General features: G+C 63.1%; 1 protein-coding gene across 1 annotated transcript in view; it reads right to left on the bottom strand.

Moving 5' to 3' along the window:
- RAI1 (retinoic acid induced 1) overlaps positions 1-13,066 on the bottom strand; it is a 115,723-nt gene that overhangs the window by 2,647 nt on the left and 100,010 nt on the right. Inside the window, exons 3-5 of the mRNA XM_004685058.2 lie at positions 12,059-12,881; positions 7,250-11,983; positions 3,392-3,485 (exon numbers count right to left, since the gene is read on the bottom strand). Coding sequence (XP_004685115.2) covers positions 3,392-3,485; positions 7,250-11,983; positions 12,059-12,865 — 5,635 coding nt within the window. The 5' untranslated portion in view covers positions 12,866-12,881. The remainder of the gene's footprint in view (positions 1-3,391; positions 3,486-7,249; positions 11,984-12,058; positions 12,882-13,066) is intronic.

Raw genomic sequence — 13,066 nt, 5'->3', positions numbered from 1 at the left:
TCTGGAAAGTCCTGGCTCTCCCCACTCTGAGGTCCCCTTCTGGGTTCCTCTGCCCCCACCCTTACTTCGGGACCTGAATGAGCCTAGACCCACCAAGCGCTGAGGCCCGCATGGGCCGAGGGGCCTCGCTCCTCCCAGCACGTTCCTCCTGTTCAGGTTGTGCCCATGGCGGTGGCACCACGACAGCACGGCCCGGGCGGAGGGGGCAGGCTGGAGGCCCTGAGAGCAGAGCCAGGCTCCCGCCTCTCTGAAGTTCCTTCTGTCCAACCCCTGCCCAAGCTGGCAGGTCTCAGTCAGAAAACTGAACCTGAGCTCTGTCGTAGGCCGGCAGCTGGAGGTGGGTCATCTCAGTCCCCGCTTCTTTTCCCTCCGGCAAGCCAGCAGCTGAGACCGAATCCACACTTTCCCAAGGGTGCTGGGCCAAAACCCCAGGCTCATCTGGCTACACACAGGGCACCCCCCAGCCATGCCAAGGGATGAGCTCCCCCTGGATGAGCTCCATCCTCCATCCCAGGGTGGTCCGGGGCTCAGGTCACCGAGTGGAGGGAGGAGGCTGCCACTTCCAGAGCCAGCTTGCCCTCCAACCCCCAGTATGCCCTCCACAGGGAACCCATCTGGAAGAAACAGATCATCAATTTCTGGCCCCTTTCATGGTATATGCACTCGGGGAGCCAGGGACTTATCCGACAAGGACACCGTCAGCAATTGCAAGTCATGGCTTAGCTCCAGCATGGTGCGCCTTAACAGCCGTGGGGGGAAGGGGCAGGCTTGGATCAGGGCAGGAAAGGGCAGAGGCAGGCAGCCCTGATGCCCTGTGATCTGAGAGTCTGAACCAGCCACCTGGAGTTGCCCCCCCACTCCCCACTTGACAGCCCTGGGAGTTGGAGAGGTGCAGAGTACTGGCAAAGGCCTCAGGCCCTCTGTTCCCACACACTCCCCAGCCCTTCTTGGCTGACAAAGGCCCAGGACTGCAGGGTCCTCCCTCACCTTCTGACTGTCAAGACTCTCGTTGCCCCACTTTTTCTGGCTGTTTAAGTGTGTGGGGTTCACCCCTCTTCCTCTTCCACTGATCAGTAGTGGCACCTGCTTCCCGCTACACTGTCCTCTCAGTATTCTGCTGCCCCCTGAAAGCTGACAGTTGGTTAGTCTCTATCCTGGGCACAGCGGGACAGCTGCCCTCCAGATAGCCAAGCACAGCCATCCAGGCTGGTGTGGGGAGTGGGCAGATGGCCAAGACAGCCCCAGGCCTGTCCTATAGCCTCGCCTTTGGCAGTGTGATCGGAGCGCCTGCCAGGAGAGGTGGGTGCCTTCCCACCTGGGAATCTGGACTGGGTCTGGCCCTTGCTTTGTCCTGTAGAACATGGCAAAAGAGGCTGTGCATTCCAGGGCCCAGGAGGGTGAGATCACGGAACAGAGAGGAGCGAGCCTGCCCTGCATCCCCAAGTCATCCTGCCTCAGCTGACCCAATAGCTGATCATCGCTGCCTAAGCTCAGAAGAGGTCAGCCAAGCCCAGAGAGATCCGTGGGGCCTGCCATTAGCCTTCAAGAGAAATAAGCGAAGCCTCTAGGCCTCTCTCGTGCCACAGTCGGCAGGCTTCTGCAGAGACCCTTATTATATGGGTACTCCTTCTAAGACGTCACTTGAAATAAGATTCCTATTACCCAAGCCTGGTATATATGTCCTGCTACTAGCCAGCTGCTGCCCACCTCCCCGACCTTTCAAGGCCTGCCTCAAATACCACTTCCTCTTGGAAGTCCTCCTTGATGAATCTCCCATAACTTGTCTGGTCTCCATAACTTTAGGCAGGGATGATGGTTGTCCTGTCTGCTCCACTCAAATGCAAGCCCAGTGAGGGGCCGGACAGTAAGTACTAAGATAGAAGAAAGAACCCAGGACCAGAGCAAGACAGACACGGAGTGCCACCCGGGTCTGTTCACGCCAGGCAGTGTGGCCACGGGTGCGGCAGCCTAGCTGTAAAGATGCCGTTGGAGACTCTGCAGCGGCGTGACGCCCGGCCTGGCACAGAGTGGGTGCTAAATTAATCACTGTAGAAGGAGGGATGCAACTCGTGGTAGCTATTACTGGGAGTAAGGCCATGTGTCTGCTTAAGTGGCTGAGTCCACATTAAAATCTAGTTCACACGGCTCCCAGAATGGGAGGGTGGAGCCAGTGAGAACCCCCACATCCTGCTGCAACCAGCCCCTCTTAGCAGGGTGCCAGCACCTCAGCCCTCGCCAAGGAACTGTCATCACTCGGTGTCCTGCATGTGCTCCTGGGGGCAGCATGGCTGGGCATGATGCTGGCTCCAGACCAGGGCATCAAGCGGTCCCTTCCGCCTGGGGCAGGCCGGCGGGCATTGGCAGGGAGAGGAGCAGTTGGTCCCAGACAATGGGGGGGTCCTGCTGGGATGTGGGTGTGCTTTGTGGTCTGAGGCAGAATCACAAGGTCACCCCTCTTCCAGGTTAGGGAAGAGGGAAGGCAGTGGGCAGAGGGAGGGAGACAGAGGTCATGGGGTGGCCTTTCAAATAGGGCTGAGGCATAAACATTTCAGTGTTTATTGTTTCACTCCCTGCTCTAAACAGCACTGAAAAGAAGAGATGATCGTCTCCATTTACAGATGGGGAAATCAAATGCAGAGAACATCAGTGGGTTCACCCAGGGTGACATGTTAAGAACACCACCAGGGTTTGAATTCAGGCCAAAACTGTCTCTAAATCCTTCTAAAATATTGTCTTCAGTGACTAAAATCCCACCATTAGTGATCTCTTCCTTTGGTTGAAGGATGTCTCTGATCTCGGTTTCCGCACCTAATTAATCACGTGCAGGGCTCCCTCTCTCTGGCCCGCGCGATGTGCTGTGCGGAGTGCCTCGCACAAGTGGGTGCCCAATGAAGTCCACGAGACAAAAGAACGAGTGGGTGAGAACAGGGAGTGGGGGAGAGAGAATGCAGGGAGAATATGGTTCTGTCTGGAGACCCCAAGGACCTGGTCAGACCTTGTAGCCAGTAGAGGACAAGTCGGCATCAGTTGGTGTGAAGCTCGCCAACTCCCACCCCATTTGGTTTTTCTTACTGAAGGGCATCCATTCCCGTTTTCTCTGCCGGTGAACGCCTCTTCAACCTTTGAAGGCCCCTGACCCTCTCCGAGGTTCAAGACCCTCCCCCCACCCCTCAGCGCCCAGGTGTTACGATGCACACCTCGGGCATCTCCCAAGCACAACTGGGGCCTCACTGGGCTCCATGGTAATTGCTCAGCACAGGCCCCAGTAGAGAGAGATGGAGAGATAAAGAATCCAGGGGTAGGAGAGGAGGGACGAGCAGCCGTGCCCAGGGCCCCCCGGATTGCTCAGCTGGGCCTCTGGGCCTTCCTGTCCCCGTGGGCTGGTTCTTACCCGCATCGATGGCGCACGGGTAATGGTAGGTGTGGATGCATCCTTTGTGGCAGCACCCGATGGTGGCCCCGGCTTCTTGGCAGCTGGCACACGTCTGGCGAGGAGAGAGGACACCGGTGAGTTGGCCGCTGAGCCAGCCCGGGCCCGCCCCCTTCCTCCCCAGTGGGCCCGCAAACCAGGTGGGAGGAAGCTCAGTGTGGGCCGGGTGCCACCACGCTGGTTCTGTGGTGGCCCGATCTCCTCGGGGCTGGGAAATGACTGCCCAGGGGTGTGGGTCCGAATCCCAGCTCTGCCACTCTGCGTTGCGGGGCCTGAACCCAAGACTCGCACCCCCAGAACCCCCCGGGCACAACAGGGGCGGTGCCAGTGCCCCCTCACGAGCCTGTGGGGTGCTTACGTGAGAGTATCTGTGCGCCAGTGGCGGCCAGGCCTCACTGTGGCGGCGGCCAGTAGCTGGCATTCTTGAGGGCTCTCCATGGCACCCTGGGCACTGAATACAGCCTCAGCCATGGCTCCTCCCAACAGCCCCAGACTGGTACTTTCACGATCCCCGCTTTATAGGGAGAGGGCGATTCTCATTCCAGGCGAGGGCGAAGGCAGTAAGCTGTCTCCAGCTCCTCCTGGCAGCTGAGCACAAACGGTCCGCCCCAACGGGCCAGCCCCGCCCCAGGGTGGGGCGGCGGCACAGCCGGTCTGGAGACGCCAGTCTGTCAGTCCCCTGTCACCCAGCCCGCCAGGCCGGGGGCTGCCCCCTGCCTGGGCCAGCTGCGCACAGGGGGTCGGACGAGGCCAGGTTAGGACAGCAGTGCCGAAAAGGCCCTCGGAAGAGCAAGCAAAATCTGAAGCCCGAGGAGAGACAGGTCAGGCCTCATCACGCAGAGAAACCACAGGTGCAGGAGGGAGGAAGAGGAAGAGGGTGGCAGTCACGCCCACACGCTAAGCCACTGAGACACAGAACAATAGCTGGCACGTGCCAGGCATGCTGGGAAGCCACCTCCTCGTGAGAACCTACAACGCTGGTCTTACTGCCCTGGTCTTATCAGCCAGTTTACTAACGACAGCTCAGAGTCTGCAGAACCTGCCGAGGGCACACGGCTCAAGCTCACAGGGGCAGGGCACCAGCCGGGACAGACTGCTGGGGCCCCCCCGCCCAGCCCCCAGGCCCGAGGGAGACCCCACTCCCCGTAGCGGAGAGAGGCCAGGGACCAGTCTTCTCCCTTCCTTCCTGGGCCCCGCCTGGAAAATACCTAGGAATGAATGTTCCCTCCAGTGCAGTGTGGAGCTGGGAGTGGGGGTGGGGGGAGCAGAGCAGGGCTGGGGTACATTCTGGAGCAGCAGATTTTCACATAATGCCTCCAGGCTGCAGTTTCCTTCTGGTCGGCCTGCGGCTTCCTGGGGCTCTGGACCCAACGTCAGGTCCACAGGGGCCTGCAGGGACTTTTGTGGCTAAAGCGAGAAATAGTGGGCACAGCACAATGAGGCTCCCAACAGCCCCTGAAGCAGGTATTTTACATGTGGAGAAGTAGGCCCCCTAGCACCTGTGTGCTGAACCCCTGCAACTCCTATAGGGTCGCAGCTTGTGATTCCACCAAAGGACCCCAGGTTGGCAGAGGGCCCAAACCGGCACCCAGGCCGCCTCCTAATACAACTGTCACAGCTGCACTCTGCCCAGCGTCCTGTGCCAGGCCTTATCTGGATAGGAAACGGGCGTCCATGGTAGTTCTGAGGGAAGGGCAGGCTGAAACCACGGTCCCAGGAGGTGGGCACAGCACGACTCAGACACAGCTGTTGCGCAGGGCAAGGAGGAGTCATAAAAGGGATGGTACCCCTAGGGGCTGCACAGTTCTGTCCTTCCGGGGAGTGAAAGTGAGCATGGGGGTCTGGGCCAGGTACTCAACGGGGTGGCAGGCCCTCCACCACCCTGGGCAGTGCCAGACTTGCCCATCTTTCCGGAGTGCTCTGTGCCTCTGGCCTGCTCCTGCCCTCTGAGGCTGCCAGTCCCTGGCACCCCTAGGACCATCTGTCCAGCAGATGCCGCTTGGGGATCCTCAGGTGAGGAGGGGAGATGCAGTCAATGACCAGCCACACCTGTTGGGGGTGCCCTTCCCGAGGGATGCCCCCAGTGGCGGGAGGTTGCCTGCATGGTCGAGTGGGCAGAGACGGGCTGATCAAGTCGAGTTCCAGCACTTAACAGCATGTGAGCCCAAGAAATCAGGGCACCCCCTCTTCCACTGGTTTTCCTCAGTTCCACAGGTGAGACCCAGGCCCCGGAGACAGGGCAGGCAGGTGGGCTAGTCCAGGCTCACTGCTGCCTTCTCACCCAGGTCAGTGCAGAGTGCAGGGGACAGAAAGAGGCCAGTTCTGGTCCCCTCCCCACTGCAGCCAGGGTGGGGGGAGGCGGATATGTGTGTGGGGAGCCCTGAGCACACAGCAGAGGACGTTTCATGGGGATGTAGCGGCAGACGGAGGTAGCATCAGCTGAGGATCTAAGGATTCCTATTACTTTTTAATCACAGGAGAGAGCTGAAACTCTCTCAGGGCATCTGGGAAGGAGTCAGTGACAAGGGAGAGAAAAATAGAGCTAGCAAGACAAAATAATTGTGAAGGGAAGAAGGGGAAGTTCCAGGACTCCCGCGGAGGCTGGCTGCAGGCCGGCAGGGGCACTGGGCAGCCCCCGGGCTTCCTCAGTGAGGCTGGAGGCGGTGGGCTGGACACCTGGGCTGGGGCCAGGCCCTGGCAGTGGGGCCAGAGCACGGGGAGGCACCGCAGCTCCTGTCCACATCCACGGTGGCCCCCACAGCCATCATCCGCACAGGGCAGGTCGGAGTGGCTGAGAGGGGACCTCGGGAGCAGGTGAACTGGCAGCAAGGGCGAGACCCTGTTGTCCTCGCAGACGACGAATGGAGGGCCCGGCGTCGGTGGCAATGCCCGTGCCAGGGGAGAGCCCTTGGAGGAAGCCTGTGGACCTGAGTGCACAGGCGAGCAAGGGGCTCCTGGGGAAGAACTGAGCCCCTCTGGCCTGGTCCTGTCCCTGCTGCTGACCACCGCAGGTGCGTGGGGCTCACTCCCACCCTCCGCGCTGGCAGAAAGGGTCTAGGAGGAGCGCGAGTCCGGGAGCGAGCCCCGTGCTGGAGGACACGGCTCCCGCTGTCGCCTCGCCTCGTCCCAGCACAGGGCCAGCCGGGCGTGCTGGGGGGGGGGGGGGCAGGCTCCGCTCCCCGGCCTGTGGGGCGTGGCCTCACATCAGCCTCGGCCCTCAGCACTGGGGAACGAGGAAAGCTGGGGTCTGACCCCAGAGGCCAGCCAAGACCTCATTTCCAGACACTCGATGACTGCGGCTCCTCTCAAATATGTTAGGAAGGTTGTGAGCGCCCAGGGGTGCCTGCTGAGGGCCCTGGGTGCTGGCGGCCATCCTGGGGGGGGGGTGGTAAGGGGGACACGTTGCAACCAGGTGTTTAAGAGGCTCTTCCACCGAGCCCCAGCTCCAGCCCAGGCAAAACAGGCTGGTTGCTGTGGGGTGGTGAGGCTGTCATCTGCCTTCAGACTGCCAGCTCTAGGGGCCCCATCGTCCTCTGGGGTCTTGGCATCTGGGCAGATTTCATAAGAGAGGACGGGGGGGGGGGTCACTGGAGAGCTGGATCTAGAAGGTGCCAGGTGAGTGTGTGGTGAGCAAGGGTGTCTTAGCTCATCCTGGGTGTGCCTCCACCTCTACCCCCAACCCCTAGACAAGCGTTTGCGATTGTGGATGTTTGGTCCCAACTGTTGCAATGGAGGGGTGAGGGGGGCTCCCCCACAGCCAGCCTGCCTGCCTGTCCTGTGGAATCTGAGCTCCCCACCCCAGCTGGACTGACTTCTTACCATGTCCATGGCCACTTTCATGGCCTCCTGCAGCCCAAAGAGCTTCCCGGCCACCAGGTAGACCCCGCCTGTCCACACGGCACAGGCCTCATGCACCCAGTGTTCCTGGGTGTCCCCGCTAGGCTCCACCGGTGCCTCCTTGCTGCATTCATGCTTGCGGCTTTTGTCAGCTGGGGCCACCTCCTCACCACCGTCCCCCCGACCATCACAGCAGTAGCAACTCTGCAGCCTCCGGGAGAGGCCCCGGGCACTGGTGCGCAGCGAGCCCTGCTTGGCGGGGTCGGCCGGGCCATCGGGCCTGGGAGGCTTCCCAGGGGCAGCCGCCGGGCACTCGAGACCTCTGAGTGTTCTTTCGGGGGGCAGGGAGGCCTCCTCACAGGTGCCCTCTGGCCGCACCTTCTCCTTGAGTTTTGGCTTCTTTTTGGGGAGGCAGTGTTCAGGATAGTAGGGCCCACAGAGGTCCCCAAGGTCCTTGAAGTTGGCCGGGTTTTGGCAGAGGCAGCAAACAAGGCAAGAGGTACTCAGGGCCTTGGAAACCACGGGCCCCAGATGCATGGTGGACGAGAGGGGCAGGGAGGGCCGTGGCTGCAGGACGGAGCCTCCGGGAAGCGTGGCCAGGGAGGCCCCAGCCGCATCCAGAGAGAAGGAAGAGGAGGAGGAGGAGGAGGAAGTGGAGGAGGAAGGCTTCCTGTGGGGCTTGGGCTCCTCCCCAGGGGAGTTGACAACAGTGCATACGGTGGTGAACGCATCTCGCTTTTCCACCCGCACAAAGGGTGAGAAGGCAGGGGTGCGGCTGTCGGCCCGCAGCCGCTTGCATGAGGAAATGTACTTGAGGCGGATTTCAGGCTCTGCGGGATCTAGGGGCAGCACCTGCTGTTGCCTCCGCCGCTTGGCACGCCCTTTACAGGGTGAGGAGGCGGCGTTCTTCGCCCGGCCCCGGGTGAGGCGCTTCCGCTTGGAGTAGCTGCTGTAGTTGGCGTGACCCTGTTGCTTCTGTGCCCTTGTCTGGGGCTGGCAGGGCTGACCCTCGGGGGGCTGGGAGGTCAGACCCAGTTCCTCCGTCTTTGGCTTCTTGCTGCCTCCACTGGGACTCTCCTCACCGACCCCCTGTGTGCCCGCAGCCCTGTCTCGGGGAGTCAGGAGCAGAGCTGAGCCTAGATGGGGCCGCTTCTCCAGGGGGCCTTTCGGGAGCCCGAGGGCTCCGGCCCTGCCTTTCCGGCTCCTCTTCTTAGGTGCCAGGGCCGTACCCCCAGGGGACAGGGCCTCAGGGGATGTGAAGGCCTCAGTTTTGAAACAGTCAGTGGAGGTCAGTTTCTTACTGTTCATGAGCTTGCCTTTTAAGGATCTGTTGGTTGGATTTCTGCACAACGGGTCGACCCCCGGAGCTGCTGGGAGCTTCTGCCCAGCACCCATGTTTAAGAGACCTTCTTCCGCTCCCATGGGGCTGCCCCCAGCACTCTTGAGCCCACGGTCCTTCTCAGGGAGGGATGGGCTCAGAGGATTACCTGGCGGGGCCCCTGGCACTTTGCAGGCAAACTTCTTCAGGCTGGGTGAGGTGATCTTCTGCACGATGGCCTCCAGCTTCAGGCCCCGGCCCTTCCGGGGCGGCAGCACCTTGGTCTTCATGGCGCCCTGGAAGGCGGCGCGTGAGGCCAGCTTGAGGCAGGCGTCGGGCGTCTCCGAGGGCAGCGCCTTGGCGGCAGGCTCACCGCTGCCCTTGGCAGGCTTGGCCTTCTTGGGGGAAGCCAGTCTCTTGAAGAGGGTGGGGGAGTCCTCGGCCCTCTCCTCCTTCACGTCCCCGATGCTGCCGCTGCCGCCCGTGACGCTGCTGCTCCGTAAGACCAGGTTCTGCTTCTTGGTGGGGACGGGCGCCATGAAGGCCGACTTCCTCTTGAGCGCGTGGAGGGGCCGGTCGGAGAGCTTGCCGCCCGCGCCGGGCTTGGGGACCTTCACCCGCTGGCTGGCCCTCCCCTCCTTCTGGGGGCTGCCAGAGACCTTGAAGGCGGCGGGCAGGTGGTTGTTGGCGAGGAGCTTCTTGGTGGTGCGGCAGTTGGGGAGCCGGCTCTCCGAGGGTCGCCTCCGCTTGGCGTGGAAGACCTCCTGGGTTTTGGTGCGGGAGCGAAGGATCATGGAGCGCTGGTCTTTCCCAGGGGTGCCCGGCGAGTCTGTCTCCTTGGTCTTGGAGCCCATGGGGCTGCTGTCGGAGGCCACAGGCAAGGCGGCTGGGTTACTGGGGCTGGACGCAGCCTTGGGTGAGGGCTTCCCTACCCGCTTGCCCGACTTGAAGGCGGCTCGCTGTTTGCCCCCCAGTTTATCTGGGGGGGCGGGGGTGGTGGTCAAGCCTGGGGGACCTGGCGTGCGGGGCTCGCTCAGGGCAGTGAAGGAGCGGGTGCACATCCTGGGAAGCCCTTCCGAGGCCCCCCGGCCCGGGGCCCCCGCCCCCTCCATTTGTCCCTGGGGAGGCCCTGTGCAGGATTCGGGGAGCAGGAGGTCTTTGGGCAGCGCCGGTGCCCTGCACGGGGAGTCCTCTGCCTCGGGCAGCCCCCGGTGCACCCGCCGGCTACGTAAACTTTTGCCACGCGGCACCGGTTCTTTCTTAGCAATGGGCGCCTCGGGCACAGCGGGCTTGTTCGGCTTCTGGGCCAGGGAGGCGTCAGGGGCCAGGGTGGCAGGATCCCCCGGAGCCAGGGTCCCCTCGGGCCCTTCTTCCCCTGGCTTCATGTGGGAGAGGGAGGATTCAAACCAGCTCTGGACCTTCGACTCAGCACCCACGGTGGGGCCCAGCAAGATGACAGACTCCCCGGAGAGGTGGCATGGGGAGCCCCAGCCAGCCTTGGGGTCCAGCACCTCCCCCACCTCCTCCTTGGTGCACATCAGCGGGGCCTTTGGTGACAGTGGGTCCTGCATGCTGGGCCTCTGCTCGGGGCTGCCCAGGAGCTCACACAGGGAGGAGTATTCCTCCTCCGCCTCCAGGTCCTCCTTCCTGCCCGTGGGCGGCAGCAGCGGGAGGTCCCCAAAGTCTGCAGAGCAGCAGTGCCGGCTGTCCTCCAGCCACCGGTCGGCCTTGCCCACCTCAGGGCACTGCAGCAGCCCGCCCGCCTCCTCCTTCACCCCGCCCGCCGCCTCCTGCTTGAAGTCCCGGGGCACAGCAGCCTTCTCCCCTGGGGGCTCCTCCTCCTGGAAGCCCAGGCAGGCTGAAGCTTCCTGGGCCGTCTCCTTACCGACACCATCCGAGGCCTGCCCGCCTGACTCCAGGCCCTTGGTGAGCTCGCCGGGGTGCAGCCCCCACCGGGGACAAGCATCCCCCAGGTTTTCCTCTGGCCAGGCAAAAGGGTTGGCACTGTCTGCTGAGCTGGCGGTGGTCGTGTCCGGGAAGCAGTCGAAAGCTGCTGCGGCAGGATCTGAGGCCGCGGCCCCCAGGGGGGACTTGGTGCCAAAGGAGAGGGGACCAGCAGGCTTCTTGGGGTCGGGGGCGGCAAAGCCCACGGAAGGGTCTTCAAACAGCCCTGGGCTGAAGTCCTTGGCACTGCCGCCTTTGTCCAGCTGCAGGGACTCAGGCAGGGCCTCCGGCTCCCCGGGTCGGGGCCATGTGCTCTTGGCCACGGGGTCCAGGCAGGCGCTGTGGTTCTCCAGGGAGAAGGGGGGCTTGCTGGGGTCCTTGGCCAGGCCGGGCGCCTCCGCCCAGGCCTTGTCGGCCTTCTCGCCAATGGCCTCTTGCAGCCCCAGGATCTCGGAGGCCAGGTCCTCCTGTGCCAGGGCACTGAGCAGCAGCCTGGGGCAGTCCCGCTCTCCCGCCACAAACTTAGAGAAGCTGTCGAGAGGCAGGGTGCCGTGCAGGCTCTGGAAGGAGTCGTCGGACTTGGTGGACATGTCATCGGGGGAGGTCACAGAGCAGGTGGACACCGACTCGGGCTTGGCCTTGGAGTTGCTGTTGACTCTGGCGGGGCTGCCGCGGGCCTGGTTGCAGTAGAGGAAGCTGCGCTCCAGCGGGTCCTCGGAGCCGCTCAGGTAGTCGGCCTCGGGGGGCTCGGCGTGCGTGGACTGCGGCGTGCTGCTCAGCGGCTCCGACAGCGGGGTGCCCGCGGGCTCGGCCGAGTAGCCGCTGCCCTCGGGGCTGCAGTGCTGGCTCTTGTGCTGCTCCGGGGTCCTGGACACCAGGTTCTTGACGCCCTTCTTCTGGGGCACCGCGGCCTTGGAGAGCAGCAGCTGCTGGACGGTGTTGGAGATGTTCTCCACCTGCGACGTCAGGGCCGTGAGGCTCTGCAGGCTGAGGTCCGACAGCAGGTTCTCGGGGAGCTTGTCCTTCTGCAGGGGCTTGCAGTTGCCGGCCTGGGTGTCCACGGAGCTGGTGGCGTCCGTCGGGGAGGGGTTGAGCAGGGGCATGAAGTGGCTGTGGTCTGCGATGCCGGCAGCGGCAGGGAAGGTCCCCGTGCTGAGCGGCTGCTGGTTGTAGGGGAAGTTCTCCAGGTTTGGCATCAGCGGCGATGGAGTGGAGCTGTAGGAGGGCGAGCGGCCCACGGAGCGCGCGGGCGAGTGACTGGAGCTGGGGCTGAAGGTCTGGTAGTACTGTTCCGGAGTCCTGACGGCCGCGTCTGGCTGGCAGTAGCCGGGGCCCTGCTGTCCATAGTGTTGGTACTTGGTGAGGTTTTGGTAATGGAGGGTTTCCTGGGCGTGGTGCCGGCTCTGAAGGGCTTGTTGCTGCTGTTGCTGCTGCTGCTGCTGCTGCTGCTGCTGCTGCTGTTGCTGCTGCTGCTGCTGCTGTTGCTGCTGCTGCTGCTGCTGCTGTTGCTGCTGCTGCTGCTGCTGCTTGTCATAGCCGAGGCGGCCAGACTGATAGGCGTGAAGGTTCTGGACCCGCTGCCCCGGGGCCAGGCTAGCATTGGCGGTCAGTGGCCTGTCATGGGGCTGGGCAGGTGGTGCTGTGCAACTCTTATAGGAGTGGGCTCCCTGCCCGCCACCCTGGCCTGTGGAGGAGTAGCTGGAGGAGGTGGGGAAAGACTGGGAATGCTGGGGAAAGTGGCTGCCCTGGGGGAAGGGCAGAGGAGAGGCCATGTCGTTCTGCAGTTTCTGCCTTTGGAGCTTGGGGTATGCCAGGGGTTGCTGGGGCTGTGGCAGCTGTTGCTGGACATGCAGGGAGTGAGTCCGAAAGGGCAGCTGGGCGCCCTGCTCTGGATACTGCCTGCCAGGGGGCACTGCTGTCTTTTTCATCAAGTTCTCATCGTATTTGCCCACCCCTCCTGGCAGGGGCTGGGGCTGGGGCGGTGGGGGCTGCGGGGCCCCCCAGGCCTGCAGGCTCTCCTCGCCCGCGTAGCGGCCCGGGTAGGGGCTGCTGTCCTGGACACTGTAGCCAGGGAAGGCTGGCCTCCCCTGCAGGCCCTGCTGTGAGGGTAGGACTTTGCTGCCCCGCGCAGCGCTGGCGGGCGTGCCAGCACCGCCCTCGTACCCGGGGTACGGCTGCGGGTTATAATAATCCTTGGCCAGCAGCCGCTGCCGGTCACAGCTCAGCCCAGCCTGGCTTGGTTGCCTGTAATTCTCCAGGCGAGATGTCTCCTGTGAGGTCTGCTGGTAGTTCTGTTGTTTGCCATGGAAACCACACCTTTCTCGAAAAGACTGCATGACTCGGGTTGGTTATCTGTGAAAAGAGAAAGGGAGAGAGGGAGGGCCAGGGAGGGTGGGGGAGGGCGGGGGAGGGGGCAGAGAGAATCATTCAGATGGGCCATTTCCTTTGCCTCCCAAAGCTTGCCTCCCACCGGTCTCCCCACAGCTCTTAACAGACCCCTGGCCTCCCAGAGCCTCCCCACCAGCTGTGCACATATT

Source organism: Condylura cristata, unplaced genomic scaffold (genome assembly GCF_000260355.1).
Source record: "Condylura cristata isolate star-nosed mole 26May11 unplaced genomic scaffold, ConCri1.0 scaffold00017, whole genome shotgun sequence".
In the NCBI taxonomy this organism is placed as follows: domain Eukaryota; kingdom Metazoa; phylum Chordata; class Mammalia; order Eulipotyphla; family Talpidae; genus Condylura; species Condylura cristata.
This window is presented reverse-complemented; position numbering and strand designations above follow the sequence as displayed.